The sequence below is a fragment of the Tiliqua scincoides genome, chromosome 8 (assembly GCF_035046505.1).
Source record: "Tiliqua scincoides isolate rTilSci1 chromosome 8, rTilSci1.hap2, whole genome shotgun sequence".
Classification (NCBI taxonomy): domain Eukaryota; kingdom Metazoa; phylum Chordata; class Lepidosauria; order Squamata; family Scincidae; genus Tiliqua; species Tiliqua scincoides.
The window spans coordinates 10740072-10758702 of record NC_089828.1 but is presented as its reverse complement, the minus strand read 5'-3'; the positions used below and the strand labels follow the sequence as shown (position 1 = coordinate 10758702).

The following is an 18631-nucleotide window of genomic DNA, read 5'->3' as shown; positions in this document are numbered from 1 at the left end:
CATTATTCTGAGAAGAAAAGCAGAGGTGTGGATGGAAAAGTGCTAAGCTTCTGACTGAAATGCTGAAGTTCCTCTCTCTCAAGGACCATTCCACATCGTGAAGAAATTGCCTGTAAAGCAATTTTGCGAAATGATCTGTGAGAAAGAGCGCCAAATTATAGCTCTGCCTGACTTTCTAAGCCTGGCTTCTATTTTCCGAATCTCTTGGAAAGTGAAGGCATCAGAGTAGCAACAGAGTAGTAACGGAGTCTTGCACAGCTCTTTGAGTGCCTCAGAACAGATAGTTGCTACCAAGTGTGTGCAAGAGAATGCAGCTGGAATGCTGTTGTGTCCTGGGCCAAGGGAGAGGCATGTCTAGGCATTTGTTCACATAATAGCAACAGCAGTTTCATTTACAGGCACTAATGACCAGAAGATGCTTGTATTGATGGCTAGTGGCCACTAGGAATTCTTCTTTCCTCTCAGAGTGAATAGGCATTGAAGGAAACATTTGGCCATGTAACCAACAAAGGACACACCAGTTTGATTTATGCACCTGGCTAAGGAGCACCTGCACATGCCCAGTTTCGTCTGATGTCAGAAGCTAAGCAGGGTCAGGCCTGGTTAGTACTTGGATGGGAGACCGCCTGGGAATACCGGGTGCTGTAGGCTTATACCATAGTCTTTCGAGACTGAAGGTTGCCAACCAAGGAGCACCAAGCATTTGCTGCCTTGGGATAAATCATGTTGCCATTGCATTCAGATTATTGAGAAGAGCCTCGACAGTTCCCTGATGACATTTATAAATAAGTGGATATCCCAAAATGTTGTATGCCTCCAGTTCTCTTTCCTTGCAAGGAGCTCAGCCACGTAGACAGCGTTTTTCAACCTTTTTCATCTCATGGCACAAGGCACTAAAATTTTTAAGGCACGCCGTCAGGTTTTTGACAATTAACAAGGCACACCATGCTGCCAGTGGGGGGCTCACATCCCCTGTTGGTCCAACTAATAAATGACCTTCCCCCAAATTCTTGTGGCATACCTGTGGACCACTTGCAGCACACTAGTGTGCCAATGCACAGTGGTTGAAAATGGCTGACGTAGGACTCCCCTAGGCTGAACTTCTGTCATCCAAGAGAAGTCACAAAACAATATTTTCTTTTGGTTGGTTCTTAGCCTATATGGGGTCTGAGCTTGGACCAATGCAGGAATCTAGGAACTTCTAGTACTGAGGAGAGCATTCTAGCCCCTACCCTCCCATAAGGAGACCCTGTGCTGTATGCATGCCTTCTAGGCAGGAACATGTTTTCTTCCTCAGTTCCATTTTGTGTGCCACCTCAAGACCAAGCTAGAATTGCTTGGCTTTGGCTGCAATCCTAACCACACTTTCCTGAGAGCAAGCCCCATTGAACAAAATAGGACTTACTTCTGAGTAGACCTGGTTAGGATTGTGCCCTTTGTCTCTGTGTTTTGGTTTCAGTGTAAATAGCAGAAGGGGGGGTTGATCTGGAGCTCATGGTGGAGGGACCTCTAATCATTTGACCCCACCGCATTAAAGACAGCTTCCCTCCAAGGCAAGTAGCTATGTGTGTGTTGTTGATCTATATGGGCACACTGGCAATTGGCAAGAGTTAAACTATTTTTAATCTTCCTTCTGAAAAACGGGTTCTTTGAAATGCAACCAGACATTTAAGATTGGTTTCCACTGGAACTTTCTTAGTCATAAATAACTTTTTCCCAGCACTTTGGGGTTCCCCCTGCTTTCCGCTCTGGTATTGCAACAGTTAAAGCCCATTGCTTCCATTCTGTGGTCCTGAACCAGACCAGGGGACTTGCAACTACTATTTATGTTAAATCCTCACACACACACCAAACGTCATGATTAACATCATGTTGAGTCTGGCCCCCAGCAGCATTGTAGTCAACTCTTTATTTAGCGCGTTTTGGAAAGGTCTCCTCTGAGAAATATGGAAGGATAAAGAAAATATAATTAAAGACAGGTTTTCCTTTCAACAATGAATGGTAGCTTGGCTGAGTTTAATAAAATATAAGTTATCTCAAAGGGGCTGACAAATTCTCTAATTGGTTGACAATCCTAATTATAAGTGATAACTACTTTGACCTTTCCCCAATTTTATATTGAAATCTGTCCTTTAGAGTGATGGACCTTGGAACAGTCAAGTCTGAGTAAATGTTGTGTTTGATTTTTTTTTTTTTTTGTGCAGGGCTTCCACAGCCAGATATCTCTTGGTTTAAGAACAAAAGCTCCTCCAAAGACTTCTCTTTCATGGTTCAGAATGGTTCCCTAGTCCTGAGGAATTTTTCATATGAAAATGCTGGAACGTATACTTGCATAGCCACCAATACTCTTGGAAAAGCCGTAGCTGCTACTAATCTTCAGTTGGCTGGTAACTATGAAGATACTATTCTGAAAAGAGCACATTTGTTTTGCACAATTGTTCCAATGTTCAATAATTTTGTGAAACAGTAAAAACTGGCTGCTTCCACATGAGCCCTTTTCCCTTGCCATGCAGGACTGGGAGCTGCTGATAGAGAAACAGGCCTAATTCCACCAGCTACTGACTCGCAGGGTTTTGGCTTCCAGCCATAACCAGATGCAAGGAGGGCACCAGTATGCAGGTCTCTTGTTGTCTTGGGTGCTCCCTGAGGCATCTGGTGGGCCACTGTGAGATACAGGAAGCTGGACTGGATGAACATAAGAACATGTTGGACCTTTGATGGACCTTTGACCTGATCCAGTGAGGCTCTTCTTATGTTCTTATGGGTGCTGCTTCCAGTGGTGCCAAAAAAATTCTGATGAAGCCATTTGAACTACTTAGCAGTGGTAGGAAAGGCTTGTTCGGACCTAGAAGCGGCACTCACCTTCTCCAAAATCAGAGGAGGTGGACACTGCCTCCTGCCAGCTACTCAGCCATACCGAGGGCTGCCCTTCTCTCCTTTCCTTAAATCCTGAATAAATTCACAGGATAGTAGTCTTTGTGAAAGCAACTGCATTTAAAGTAGCTTCCAAAAAGACTACAACTCCCATCAGTATTTGTTGTGCCTTTCTTTCTTTCTGCTTGCAGAGAAGGGAAAATTAAAAAAAAATCTTGTCCAGGACACTTTAATCATGGAGTACTGCATCCAGAGTGGTGGGAGGAGGGATAAGGGAGCCCCTCACTGCACTGGGCTAAGAAAAGGGGGTGTTTCCAAGTGGTAAGACTAGTGAAGAGGACTAGCAAAGCAAGTTTCTTCAAGCCCTCGTTCTGAAATCAAGCTCTGGAAGTTTGTCTCTCTGGGGGGTGAAGGGCGCAGAATTTAAAACTTTCAAAATCTTACCTGTCTGTGCGCACACGCGTGCGCGCGCACACACACACACACACACACAGAGCTGGAAAATTGGGATGAAACATTCTGTATAATAGTGGATACTGAACTATGCAGTTTAGCAACTTACCCATAAAGGCAACAACATCTTTGTCATCAAATATGCACATTTCGCTTTGAAAATTGAACCTCACAAAAACTGCTCGCTTCTAGATTTAACGTGGACGCGATAGCCTGAAATGTTCCATTATGCCAGGTTCTCGGTGTTTTTAACAAAATGTAAATGTTTAATTAACACATCCCATTGTGCTTATTTCTGTAAAACACTAAGACCCAAGTACATTTGTCTTCCCAGAACGAAGATTTCCGGAACCTAACAATGGATCAGCCAGCAACAGTAGGAGAAAGCGTGTTCTCATGGCGTCTGGATTTGGTACCAATGTTAGCCTGGTGCCCGGGGATTTGTTGCGGATAGGTATGTCTCCCAAATGCACTTCTGAGGATTGGAACAGGCCCTCCCATTTGGAGAGGGCAAATAGTGCTTTTCCTAGAGTGGGGGCTAAATAGATCCTGGAGAAGTCCCTGTTCTGAAGCTCACCATTGACACAACTTAGGGGGAATTGTAATCAGACTGCAGCATTGGGGGGGGGGAGGGAAAATTTCTTTGTGTGCCGCAATTCTACCTCCACAGCTTTTTTTTGTTTTTTGTTAGGGAAATACCAAAAGGTATAAAAATATTTTTAACAGAGTGGTGAAAACATGTAAGCAGTATGAATTTTCCTTAACTTCAAACTAGATGAGTTCTTAGCTTGTAGAAGTTCTGGTTTTGTTTTTAACTAACTCAGGGCCCAATCCTATCCAAATTTCCAGCACCGGTGCAGCCACAATGCAGCCCCGAGTTAAGGGAACAAGTGTTTGTCATCCTCCCCCCTAGTTTGTCATCCTCCCCCCTATATGTGCTGCTTGTCTCACTCACTCACTCACTCACTCACTCACTCACTCACTCACTCACTCACTCACTCACTCACTCACACACACACACACACACACACACACACACACACACAAAGAAGCAGTCCCAAATCCAAAATGAATCTTTATGTGCTTGTTTCACCCTTAAAGACAGTTGCTTGAAATGTCCTCTGATGTCTAACACAATCTGTTCTAGTGACATGAAATATCTCATTTATGTACCTACCTGTTTTGCCTACCCATCTACTGCCTTGAGAAGCTGGGGGAGCTGCATCCAGTACAGATCCAGTTGCTTTCTTCCCTGGTACCTGTATAGATACGATATGTTCCTGAGATAATGTACGAAGAGAAACAGGAGAGGCAGCAGAATAAGCATTTGGTGTAACTGTTAGATTTGCACGGATAATATTTCCAATTGTGAGAGAAATCTATACGGCTATGAACAATAGACCTCGCTTCTAGAAAACAAGGGCAGACACACGAAAGGCCCTGCTCCAAACTAGAGTTAGTCACACTCAAGTCCCATAAAATCAACTGGGTTTCAGTTACTCATGACTAATGTGTCTTATTGATTTCAATGAGACTTAAAAGCTGTTAGGTGGATCAGGGCCAAACAGGCTATAGGCTTTAATGGAAGCAGACCTTTTAAGCTAAGTTTTCCAAGTGGTTGTGACCACATTGTCAAGAGTGGGAATGCAAAGCCCTCGTTTTTACAGGCTACGTTACCTCCGGCTGGAGTTGCGGTGTCACTCAGAGAAGGGCATGCAGCATCCAGAACAGTGCACACCATGAGCTTCCTAGAGTGTGGGGGTTGCACAAGCAGTCTAGTAAAATTAGGAGGAGGATATAGTTTCGTGAAGTCTGAAAAAAGCACAGTTGGAAATCAGAGACCAGATTAGGTTTCAGTACTCTACTGGTTTCCCTTGAAGGCTCTCTTCTGAAGTATATAATTGATTCACTTCAGTTTACTCAGTTCTTCGCTCTTTGCCAATCCATAACAACATCTATTTCTAATTTTTGTTTCAATGGTGGGAGAGGTTTCAGCAAGACCGCAGAAGATACACTGAAGGTTGAATTGTGAAAAATTCATTTTTATATGTCATCGTAAGCATTGTAGTTACATGAATACAGTTACCCCTCTTTAAAGAAATGACAATTGCATGCATGCCTAAAAGATATAAGCAAGTAAAGAGGAGCAGAAAGCAAAGTGTACGAGCAGTTTGCTTAAATGTTCTTTTAGGGCAGTGGCTCCCAAATCGGGAGTTGCGACCCCGATTAGGGTTCCATGAATGTTCCTGATAGTTGTGGGAAGGTGTTGGGGGGGGGGGGAGAATATTTGTTGATGTACAGGTATGGACTCACCTGATCCTTAGATCCAAGTCTATGTTCTGCTTTGACTTCTGAGCTGGAATGTTTGAATTCTGAGCTATGCAAAATATCAACATAAGTGTACTGTGTAATGGGACCTCCTTCGGTTTGAAGCCTAAATTGTTGATGTCACTTCCAGCCATGGCATCCCTTCCAGGTTAATGACATCACTTCAAGTGAGTTCCAACAGATTGCCATTTATAAATGTTGGTCCCAGTTCTAAAAAGTTTGAGAACCACTCCTCTAGGGGAATAGGAGGTGGCCCACTGGAAGAGTTGTGGTTTAGTGGTAGAGCACACAAGATTCTGGGTAAGTCTGGAAAGAACTCTTCTCTGACACCTTGAATAATCTCTGCCAGTCATTCAATACAGCAAATTCTGAGCTAGACAGATCAATAACCTCACTCTGTAGAAGCAGCTTCATATGTAGATAAACACATGTGCTTTGAAACACAATGGCTGGTGTGGTGCTCCCTGTGTTTTCCCAATGTGGTGGAGAAAAGAAATATATATATTAACTCCTGTAGACTTAAGAAAAAAATCCCAATGTTTTAGGGAAAAGGCAAAAGTGTCCTTTCTTTACAGGTTGCCCTGTACATCCTAGTACCAGGAACCCTATTCGCTGGTTCTTCAAACATCAGCCCATTGAAGAAATTGAAGATTTTGATCACAGGCTCCTGGTTGGGGGACGTATCCTAGAGGTGAACGTCATATCCGGTCAGCTTGCTGGGCAATACAGCTGTCGGGCTTCAGCAAGTGTAAAGGCGTTGTCTGTCTGGGTAAATGTCAAGAAGGAAGGTTTGTTGAACATTCCATTGCAACATTCTTATGTTTGTGTATCTTCTGTGTTTTGAGACTTTTCTCTTTTTGCAGCTATATCAGGGCTTCCAAGAACGGCATGTCTAGTCCTCTCCTGATCCCCCATACCCCCCAATGAACAGCCTTGTGTTAAATCAGTGCAGCACTAGGGCAACTACAGGTTTGCTATGGCTACAGTGGAGGACAGTCACCTGGAGGTAATTTTTATTGGCCACAGGTGCAAGAGCTGGTGCTCTGCAGGTAGACAGTCGAAGAAGAGAAGCGAATTCTGCTTAGACTAAGAAACCAGCTTCACATGGCAGGTGGAATCCTATGGACCTGTGTGCCACTTGACCTCTGCTATGCTAGTATTTGCAGTGTCACCCTCTGACCATCAGTGGTGGTGGCACTGATGTGCTGCTGAGAGCAGACCAGCAGCTCCTTCCTCTGTGGCAGAAAATGTAGGGCACCAGGATTCTGCTGCTGCCTCGCTTGAGACTCCTGTCAGCTTGCAGCTGGTGGCGGGCATATTGAGCTGGTACTCCTGCAAGTATGTCAAGCAGTGGATTACTACTCCTTGATTTTTATTAGCAGGGAAGCATCAGTATGTTGCCCCCTTCCCTTTTCCAAATCATGGGCATTAGCCAACTTGAGAGTGTGTGTGTGTTTGTGTGGAGGTGGCTCATTGTTTAAGTACCTTAAATGTTTAAAACATGGCTAAAGGGGGCAGTTTTTGCATGGTGGGTGTTTTGGAAAGCACCACCGTGCAGTGTCTTCACGGTAAAATAAATAACCCAGCCACTCAAGCGCACTTGCACTCCGTAAATTTTAACCATTTCTGCTTTGAAAAGGGCCCTGTTGTATTATTTTAAGAAAGCCAGAAGTAATAAGGAAACGCTGAAAACCAATAAGTTAAAGAATTCATTATGTGCTGCGGGGAAAGAGACTGTGGACACAGCTGGGAGCGATCAATTATTCTTGGATATTACAGGACCAGCCCCAAGCCCCCCCCCCCAAAGAAAACGTGTGACTCCTGTGATCGCATAAAAATCTGTCAGCGTTGTATCATGCTTCATCCTTTAAATTATGCCTGAAAGGGGCAGAGTGGAATCGGTTTGAATTGTAACCCGAAGAAAAAGGCCCTTATTGCCAGAGATTATCACTCTCTTGTACCGAGAGTTCATTGGTGGGAGAGGTGGGGGGGGAGGGAGGAGCATTTTTTTTTTCATCTTGCCTTGGAATTGGAATACTTAAGATTTCTATTGAGTATCATGAAGATGCCAGTGGAGTCATGATGAGGTGAGTACAGGATACACCCTGCCTCACAGTAGCACTAAATGCAAAAATCTGGGGTAGGGGGATAGGGATGGCAGACCTGCTTCCTACCCCACCTGCTGCCAAGTTCCCCTCCCACAGATGTTCTTTAACCAAACCCAACTCTTGGCTCAGGGAGTGGCAATTGAGAGTCAAAATGGTACCACTAGTTACTGGGCTTTGTGTGGAGACCAGTCCAGGCAGTTCTTTTCAAAGGAGGATCTTGGATAGCAGGTCTGAGAAAGAACTTGAGGACCTCGTCGGAGGCCTTGGAAAGCCACTGATGGTCAGAGCAGAGCATGCTGGCGTTGATGGACCCACCCACCCCCCACAAGGTGGCTCCTGGTATCCTCAAACTGCAGGTGTATTTGGGGTGGGGGATACTTCTACTATCCTCATGCTGTAGATGTATTGGGACTGCCCCTCACTCTTAGTTATCAGTCACTGTTTTTTGTTTGGACAGAATATACATGGGAGCTTGGAGACTGGAATCCTTGTTCTGACACTTGTGGGAACTTGGGAACGCAGATCCGGAGGCTGCAGTGTGTGAACGTAAAAGAGCAAAAAGTGAACAAGTCATTATGTACGGAGAGTCAGAAGCCAGTTTTACAGTCCCGCCCCTGCAACATCCGTGATTGCCCTGCCAGGTACACCCTTTCAGCCATACATTCTTCCAGTGTTTATATTTGTATGTTGCTTTTAAAATGTGTCATGAAGCGCTTCAAGTTATGTTCATTTCCTGTTGCTCTGCAATGATGGTATCTGTTGCATGAAGAATGATTAGAGCCAGGCTAGATGTACTTTAAGTGTGATTGCGTTTGGCTTATTTTATTCTATAAATAGCAGCAGAATCAGGATCATGGCACACTGGGAGGGGGCTTGAAACCTCTGCCCTGCCATAGTCCTGATGGAAATCGGGACCTCCCAGCAGCTACTAAGCCACTGCTGCCTGTTTTGTGGCTGCAATGCCCTTTCCACAGTAGGTATTTTTTCCCCCAGAAGTCCCCATAAGCCTGATACTTCATCATAATGTAATCCAGGGGTCTCCATACTTTTTGGCCAGAGGGCCGCATCAAATATCTGGCACAGTGTAGAGGGCCAGAAAAAAAATTAAATATAAAATTTATATAAATAAATTAGAGATGGAACTTAGATGAGTGAATAAATGAATGAATTGGTTCATTCATTCAACCTCTCTGGCCCTTAGAACACCCTCCAGATATAATCAAAGCACAGCTCCAATCGTGTTCAGCCAAGTGGGCCAGAGGCTTTCAGGGGACAAGAGGCTGACCGCGGGCCGTATAGAGGCTTACTGCAGGCTGCATCTGGCCCCCGGGCCGGGGTTTGGAGACCCCTGATGTAATCTATGGGTCTTCTGGGGAAAATTGCGACTGCCATGAGGAGCACTATCCAGTGGCATCACTAGGGCTTGCATCACCGTTGTGAGAAGCCAGCATATTACCCTCAGGATGGACCTCCTCCCATGCAGTGGATGGAGTATCGCCTCGGACAGTAGACATCTATCACTATCACTATCACTAATAGATAGTGCAGTATCACCCCACATCTGCTAGTTTTTTGGCTATAACTTTTGATAGAAGTATTTCAACTCGGTGTGTTTCATTGCATTCTGCATGAAATTACACATTGAATGATTTATAACATGATGGTATTATTGGAAAATGTGTCCAGTGGTGATGTCACACAAACGCCCGTGCACATCACCCAGTGCAGCCCGCACCCCTAAGGGACGCCACTGGTGGAAGTGCGTTTCACCTGCAGTTGGAGATGGCATGAACCTGTCACGTCCATGCTTTGCTTTTTACATGTTCCCTGTCTAGATGGGCTACAAATGCCTGGTCTGAGTGCTCCGCTTCGTGTGGCAAGGGATTCAGCCAGCGGCAAAGTGTGTGCAAGCAAGTCAAAGCCAATGGTACTGCCGTCACTATGCCTTCAGACGCTTGTGCACACAAAGAACGTCCTTTGGAACAGAAACGTTGTGTGGGACACTGGTGCACAGAGTGGATCATTCACCCATGGGGTCAGGTAACTATCTGTCAATCTAGGGGCCAGTCTTGTGGCTTGCACCATTGCTGCCCCCACGATCTCCTGTCTGGCTTTCTGCACAGATCTTCTGAACCAGAATGAAGATGGGCCATGCAGCAGTGCTTCATCTCCATTCATGGTTCTTACTTCCTCCAAAACCTCAGAGATAGAGTACTAGCATTGCAGCATCCCTGTGAGATGGGTTAGGGCAGAGGGAGTGTCTGGCTTATGGTAGCCCAGTCAAGTTCATGCAAGGATTCAAACTAAGTTCAGTACTCTACCTGCAATGTCACACTGGCTTCCCCACACCTGAAAGTGATATAAGCATGTTTAGAGTGTATGCCTGGGAAAGAACTAATCCAGCACAGAAAAGAAGCAGATATATTCCTGCACTGCTAACTTACATATGTAGAAAGAGATGGATTAAGTTAGGACGGAGCTCTAATTTTTATGATTTCGCAGACGAGAGAAATCTGGTCTCCTGAGTTGTGTTTTCTGTTGTGTCCTGACTGAGAGTGGGAGCCATAGAGGCTCCCAGAGGCTCTGCTTCTCAACCTGAGTCTCAATGAATGGAATTTAATGTGATTTGTAGTTTGGTTCTTATAAAAATAGAAGAGTGCATGACCATCACGGGCCTGCTGTCACATGTGGTGCAAAATTATATATATATATATATATATATATATATATATATATATATATATATATATATATATATATATATATATATATAATAATAATAATAATAATTAACAAAAGGTCAAGAAGTGATTTTATTGATCAAATGATGGCACATTTCCCTAAGGATGGTGGTGTGATTTTTCGGAGATAATGAAATGGAAACACATAACACCTCTTTCTACACTTCTCATTTTTGTTTAAAAAATAAAACTCAAATCTCTGCAAAAACAATTAATAAATTGGGAAATCTAAAAAAAAAAAAGAATAAATAATAGACTGGACGGGGGAAGGGGCAGTAATGACTGTGGTTGCATCTGCTGACTTATACCACCTATATAACCTACCTAATACACTTCTAAAGTGATTATAATTATAATTTATAAAAATACACCCTTGGAATAAAAACACGTAACTTCACTTTCTGAACTTTTCCTCCTTTGGAAGAAATGAAATCTACAAAAGGAAAAAAAAGTCTACCTATGTAGACTATGGGTGCAATCCTAACCCCTTATGTCAGTGCTTTCCAGCGCTGGCATAGCGGTGCCAATGGGACATGCGCTGCATCCTGCATTTGGGTGTCACTCATGGAGGCCTCCTCAAAGTAAGGGAATGTTTGCTCCCTTACCTCGGATCTGCATTGCCCTTATGTCAGCGCTGGAAAGCCCTGGAAAGCCCTGACATAAGGGGTTAGGATTGTGCCCTATGTAGACTATGTCTCTACCTATGTAGGCCTGAGCATATCTGTTGTCTTTCTGTTAGCCAGATGCAAGGAACTGTAGCATCAAGAAACAGAACCCAGGGAGAGCGTAGATAGGCAGGGCATCTTTCCTGGTTGCTTCTTAAAAAAGGAAGATTCCTACTTCCTAATGAAGGGGTTTAATGTAACATGTAATATTTGATTTGCATCTTGTAGTGAGAGGCAGAGCTCTCTGCTATTCTAATGGGTGCTGTTTATCACCTCCCTCTCTAGTGCACCGGCCGCTGCTTGGGGCGTGCAATAGGCTTACAGCACCGTCATGTCCAGTGTCAGCATCGGAATGGATCAGCAGTATCAAACTCGCATTGTGATGACAGGAAAAGGTACCGTTGCCATCAAGCTGGACTTTTAATATTTTTGCCTGCTTGCTAGAGCACACCATATTGTGCATTTCTTTTACTGAAATATTTCTAAGGAGAGTCAGGGGAGTTGTGGGTTGGTACTAGCTATGTACCAGGGTTGTGTCTAGTTAAACTCAGGCATGGCTGCTTACCATAGCTTACAAAATTATGCATGTGAAGAATAAAGTGGATAGAGAGATGCTCTTTACACTCTCACATAACACCAGAACCAGGGGACATTCCACTAAAATTGAGTGTTGGGAGAGTTAGGACAGACAAAAGAAAATATTTCTTTACTCAGCGTGTGGTCGGTCTGTGGAACTCCTTGCCACAGGATGTGGTGACGGCATCTGGCCTGGATGCCTTTAAAAGGGGATTGGACAAGTTTCTGGAGGAAAAAGTCATTACGGGTTACAAGCCATGATGTGTACGCGCAACCTCCTGATTTTAGAAATGGGCTATGTCAGAATGCCAGATGCAAGGGAGGGCACTAGGATGAGGTCTCTTGTTATCTGGTGTGCTCCCTGGGGCATTTGGTGGGCCGCTGTGAGATACAGGAAGCTGGACTAGATGGGCCATGGCCTGATCCAGTGGGGCTGTTCTTATGTTCTTAACTACAATTCCCAGGAAGCCTTGCAGGTCTCTTGTTATCTGGTGTGCTCCCTGGGGCATTTGGTGGGCCGCTGTGAGATACAGGAAGCTGGACTAGATGGGCCTATGGCCTGATCCAGTGGGGCTGTTCTTATGTTCTTATGCTCCTAAGTCAAGAGAGTGAAGCCAGCAGAGGATAATGCCAGCAGATCAAGGAATATATATACCTCCTCTGCATCCCCTATATGCAGAAGTGTATCAGCAGGCTCCCTCTAGATCAGGTGTGAGCAACCTGGAGGCTTGCAGGATGTATTTTGTTTTTACTAGAACTCTGATGGAACAAAACAGTGGCTTGAAGGGGTGCAGCCAGTTATCTGGCAATCACGCATATTGTACAAGTACATCTGAGTTACTACAGATCAGGAGTTTTGTGATGCATAGAGCAGTGGTTCTCACACATTTAGCACCAGGACCCACTTTTTAGAATGAGAATCTATCAGGACCCACTGAAAGTGATGTCATGACCAGAAGTGACATCACCAAGCAGGAAAATTTTTAACAATCCTAGGCTGAAATCCTACCCAGGATTAAGTCCCATTTATTATCATTTTTAAAAAGTAGCTTATTAAAAGTACAGATCTGTAACATTTCCCCAAATGCAGTCACATACCAAGGTAGCATCAAGTCTAATATATTAAAAATAAAATATTGAAATGAATGGGGACCCACTTGAAATTGACTCCCATCCCACCTAGTGGGTCCTGACCCCCAGTTTGAGAAACACTGGCGTAGAGACTTCTCACCCTCCTAGAAAAGCCCATGTTAAAATGGAACTGGCTTAGCTCAGGCAATCTATCAATTCTGCAGTGATGGTCTCTAAAAGCCTCAAGTCCTCTTGAACGCTTGACCTAGGATACGTGTTCTGAAAATTGTCCAGTGATCTACCCTTAGCTTCCAATCTACCTTCTGCTCACTTCCCATATATAACATCCACCATTGGATTAAAATTCCACAATTGGGTTTTGATTTATTTTTTTTCCTGCAGACCGTCCATGAGAAGAAACTGTTCTTCAGAGAAATGTGACGTGTACTGGCGGACAGGTCCCTGGAGACCTTGCACCGTAGAATGTGGGAGTGGATTCCAGTCTCGACAAGTTGACTGCGTACACAGGAGAAACCAGAGGCCCGTCGCAGATCAGTTCTGTGCCTGGAGGAAGAGACCAGTCACTTGGCAACACTGCAATGTCACTTCCTGTGACAGTATGTAAACATTTATTTCTGTTTCTGAGCACACTGAGTGCTTGTGGCCATTGACATTAGAAAGTGGGGTCCAACTCTGGTTGTAAACTGAACTCGATAAGCCAGGCCTGAACCAAACCTGCCCTGACATTGCCCTGGTCCAGTAGGCCATTTGATACTGAAGAACTCCAAAGCAAACCAATGCCTAGGTTGGGCTCAGATTGAGCCATGGACTGACCCTATTCGCATTTAATATGAGTTGTTTCTGAGTGAGTCGCCAAGCAGCCTGCAGGTTACTCTACGCTAGTTTTGTGAAAGAAACACGGGGCAAGGAGAGAGGTGGTTCCTGTTTGGTGTAGGTCTTACACTTGTATTACCCAAGATGAGATGCTGGCCTAGGCCGTTAGCATCAGAGCGCCACTTCTGCTAAACTGCGATGATGTAACCATCCCTTTTCATTCTTGTCACATTTTCAATTTTTCAGAAGGCGAATGCAAGGATACCACTCACTACTGTACATTTGTAAAGCATCTAAAATTATGCTTGATAGACCTCTACAAACAAAGGTGTTGTCAGTCATGTGGAGAAAGTTATTCTACTGTGGGAAGTTCTTGATGCCGCTCTGAGGATATCAAAAGAAGAGAATTTGTGCTGGTCCAGATGGCTCCGGACAATAGACAAAAGATTTAAACAAACACATGGGATTGGTGAAAAGCAACATATGTGAATATTCCAGATGAGATTTTTTTTCCCTCCCAGTTCCCACCACCCCCTTACCTTTCTGACAATGGAAACTTTCAAGGATGGTAAAAGAAGTGAATGTAATGGCTCTGTGTCTGTGGAACAGTACCACTTTGACAGTGTTGTGGGGAAAACTCTTTGGCTATCGAGTTTCAGAGGAACGCTCCCTACCAAATATAGACAATCAGAGTTTAGTTTACGTGGCCTGTTGAAGAGTATTGGAATGTAGCAACCAATCAGCTTTGCTTGTTACCTTCCTGGTTCAATCTACTTTAGGACGATACTGAAAAGGCCTAGAAATGGCAGTATAAACTTTTTTGCCAGTGGCTTTAACAGCCGAGGAAAAGGACATTATCACAGGCCTTGTTTTATTGAGATTAGCTGTCAGGTGGACCCGGAGTTTATTTTCCTTCCTTCATTTAAGTGCATGCAGTAAAAAGCAATGTACGTGCTGTTATGATTTTCAGACCTGGGGCATGGGATTGTTTTCGGATCAATGAGGTGTCATTTTCGGGGGTGGTTCCTGGGCTTCAGCTTCAGTCTTTCTGGAATCTGATCAAAGCTAAGGCACTATTAGTCTAATATGAAATTGGATTCAGTGTTTCTACACGGGAGCTTGGAATTTGGGTTTTATGTTTGAGAACTGTTCTTTTTGACTTGGTCAGATGGGAAATGAGCGCAGATCTCTGGCCAAGTGTGTCTGTCAGGCTGGATTGCCCTTGAAGAAATGGTCTATGTTTTTCCAGTCATTGGAAAGAAAAAAAACAAAACAAAACAGAAAAGAGCTGTTATACATTGAGACAGACATGTGTTAAGCATCAGTTTCAATTGGTTTTCATTCATCCTGACTATTATGCATTTAGACTTATTGCATGCTAGTAAATTCTCAGAACGACACCCTCAAGTAGCTCTTTTCTGCCATACAAATTATCTGCATACAGCCTGGCAACAAAAAAACCCCAGATGGTTTTCAGCTCTTGAGAAATATGAATATGAATAAATGCAGCTACATTAGGAATATTTTGTACCGTTTCTGGTGGCTCTGGTATTTTTAAAACAGACGGGTGCAGAAAAGAGCAGAGGTGAGAGCACCTTCCCTGCAAGGAATGGCTGAAACTTTAGGGGCTTTTTTGATAGAGAAACAGATACTTCTGACACTGTGCATGGTATAGAGAGTGGAAAGAGAGCAGTTTCTCACTCTTTCCCATAGCACTAGAACTTTGGGTTGCCCAGAGAAACTGATGGGCAGTAGACTCGGGACAGAGAAGAGAATGTACTTCTTCACACATTGCATAGTTACTTTATGGGATTCTTTGCCACAAGGTATGGTGATAGCCACTAGCTTAGATAGCTTGGGGACAAGATACGTGCATGGCAAGGAGAGGTATCTCCAGTTGCAAAGTGGCAGCAGGAACAGTGGTCTGTTGCTGCCATGCCCTGCTTATGGGCTTCCCAGAGCCATCTAGCTGGTTATAAGAGGCAGGATACTAGACTAGCGAACCTTTGGTGTGATCCCACAGGGCTCATCTTACGTTGTTAAGGTTGTAGAAGAGGCTGTTCTGAGAGATTTTAAGGCTTGCTTTTCATTTACAACTCCTGTGCTCTTGCCCAATGGCAGCAAACATGTTTTGTTGAACTGGACCCCATGGTGATATGTCAGAAAAGGAACACCTGAGGTTATGTTTCTGCCTTGACTGTGTTAGGGAGAAAAATTAATGTGCCATGGTTTTGGTTTTGCCTTTCTGACAAGTGAAGTAATGCTACTGTATAGAAAGCCTGTAATGTGGGTCACTTCCTTGGATGACTACAAAGAAGAGATGTACTCAGTTAGGATCAAATCAAAGTTAAGCGCTGGGGCCAGTTTACAGTCAGTAAAGTAAAATGGCAAAAGGTGTCCCTGGGTGGTACAGTTTCAGTCTCCAGGTTGGGGGGGGGGGGTGTGCAGATTTGAATGCTTGGTATGGAAAGGAACCTTTCCAGCAAATGGGGGGGGGAGGGAAGCATGCCAAGAAGAGGGGTAGGCTGAACCCTGTTTCTTGTCATGGTAGCTTTCTACATGCAGGAAGCATTCAATGTGAAGGGGGTGTGAGTGATTTTTAAGCAGTCGTCTCACCTGCAAACTTAAAGTGGTACAATCAAAGAGAAGCGTTATCCCCAATTCTGCTGAATGTACAAACTGATGTTGAGAGTCAAGCACACCCTTCACTCTCTTTCGGTGAACTTAGCCAAGTTAAAAGTGATTAATTTTAGCTGGATCATCATTCTAGCTTTTTAATCAATCATGGGTCTTGTTTGTGTATACCTTTTTTTTTTTTAAGTTAAAACACATGTAATATACTTTTGTATATATTTATTATCTGATCTAAAAGTGCAATATGTTTTGTACAGTGTGTAATAAAGATGTTGGAACATATATATTTTTTATTACTAGAACTTATTAATATTTTCCTTATATTTAATATTTGAAAATCAATTAACTGCTATAGCACTTTCTCTTTTGGTAGGACAGTACTTTGGTTATGAATGCTAGAGAAGCAGAGCTATGATTGTTACAATAGCTTGAGGTGATCCTTTGTAGCTTGTTCTACTGCTACCACATTAACTAAAGATGCCTAATATTATTCATTCATAAGCTTCATTTTGATATTCGCAAAATAAACACTACTTTGGTGATTCCAGCAGCATTATTTTATGGAAATGTTTGTTAGTAACATGTACAGGTCTCATCAAAGATAATGTTTCACGATACCCTTCCACTTCCCCAAGCAATAGTAAATTGCTACAATTGCTACAATACTATCACTACAATAGTAGCTACAGGTTCAGTTTCCTTGTGACAAGAGTGCAGTGGAGACTTGTGCTGGTTGTGACAAATCCTTATGTACAAGCTGAGCACGTGCAGTAGAGGATCACCTGGATGGACAATAACTCTTAAGACAGTGTCAGTCCCTCAAAAGCAACATCATACCTGTGGAGTCATGGAAAAGCTCTTTCTTTCCACCCAGCTGCAACAACTCAAGTTTCTCATTTCTTTCACTGGTGCATTTCAGCAGCCAAACAGCTCCTCCACAGCTCCCAACCAAGCAGGCATATGCTTGATGCCTAGCAGATGAATGTGTGAATGGACTTCATCAACTAGTATTACATTTGGGGGGATGTGAGGCGTCGGTGACTTTGGAGCTAAATGGCCCATTTACAACAATATGATGTAACACTGAGAAGCAAGATGCATGTGTGAATCTGTCATATGCACAGTGACATTTTGTAAGATCAAAACAGACCATTGTGCTGTCATGAAAATGATACTGGGATCAATTTCCCCATCTATGTCTCTATTGGATGACCAAACACACACACGGCCAGGGCCAATCCAAGTCCTCCTGGTATACCAGATGCTGCCCCTCCTATTGCCTAATGATGTACCAGCCTCTGCTCCTCCTACACTGCAATGTTCTAGCTCAGCACTCCCTCCCCTCTTCCTTTTCCAATCCAGGGAGTGGGAGGAAGAGGAGGAGGTGCAGTGGAGGCAAGCAGCTGAGCAGAGATGAGCACCTCCTAGCAATCTATTGCCTGAGTTAGCCTCATACATGGGCCACCCCTAAATCTGGCTGTAATGGAACTGGGCCTCTGTACACTGAAAAAAGGCTTAGCGAAAGCTCTGTTCCTGAGACAACTTAGCAGAACCATAATCTGACATTCTTCCCTCCCCCCAAAATACTCCAAAACACACGATATAACTTCAATGCTTTTAATTGATTGTTGTTTTCACTTCCAACACATTCAATTTACATTGGACGAAAAAGAGAACGATTGGGCTCCAATCTTGGTTTACACTGTGAGAATACCAAGAGCACCATGTGGGAGTGATACAGAACAAACATTCCCAGAAGTTCAAGCTTTTTCCTGTCCTGTTTTGGATGATTTATTTTGGGCTTTTGACACCATTCAGTGCTCGATTGTAGTCTCTGAATTACTGATTTGGGATACAGTATGTGGAATTACAAGACGCGTCAGTTACAAAATGGTTTTCCTAAAATAATGAGTACAAAATAACAGATGGATAAAAAACAATCAGTTGTACTGAAAATCATGACGAGACGAGCATTCATTGGAACAGTGGCTCCCTCTCTTTGACTTAACAGTGACCAAAATCTAGACTTGATTTAACATGCCAAAAGTAAAATCAAAATCTGAAATATAGTTTTACCATTATGCAATTTTAAATCGAGTAACTTTTTGAAATGCATCTGATTCAAATAACCTGGAACAAGTTTCCCAACCATTCCAGTTAAAATTAGTCATGAGTAATCCGCTAAAAAACTGGAACAAAAGTCTCATTGCTTTCAATGGGACAAGTCGTATCTCATTTTAGCTGGATTGGGGCCTCAGCCTTACATCATACAGACCATCCCAGACCATCTTTTGTTGGCGTGAGCTAGAGCAAGTCATGTGACATATGATTATACTCTTTATGTGTA

General features: G+C 43.5%; 1 protein-coding gene across 1 annotated transcript in view; it reads left to right on the top strand.

Moving 5' to 3' along the window:
* The window catches only part of ADAMTSL3 (ADAMTS like 3), a 203650-nt gene extending 189623 nt beyond the window's left edge, over nucleotides 1-14027 (top strand). The window contains exons 23-30 of the mRNA XM_066635419.1: nucleotides 2205-2387; nucleotides 3662-3781; nucleotides 6231-6443; nucleotides 8221-8404; nucleotides 9599-9803; nucleotides 11455-11564; nucleotides 13219-13433; nucleotides 13900-14027. Of these exons, the coding sequence (XP_066491516.1) occupies nucleotides 2205-2387; nucleotides 3662-3781; nucleotides 6231-6443; nucleotides 8221-8404; nucleotides 9599-9803; nucleotides 11455-11564; nucleotides 13219-13433; nucleotides 13900-14027 (1358 nt within the window). The remainder of the gene's footprint in view (nucleotides 1-2204; nucleotides 2388-3661; nucleotides 3782-6230; nucleotides 6444-8220; nucleotides 8405-9598; nucleotides 9804-11454; nucleotides 11565-13218; nucleotides 13434-13899) is intronic.
* Nucleotides 14028-18631: the final 4604 nt, after the last annotated feature.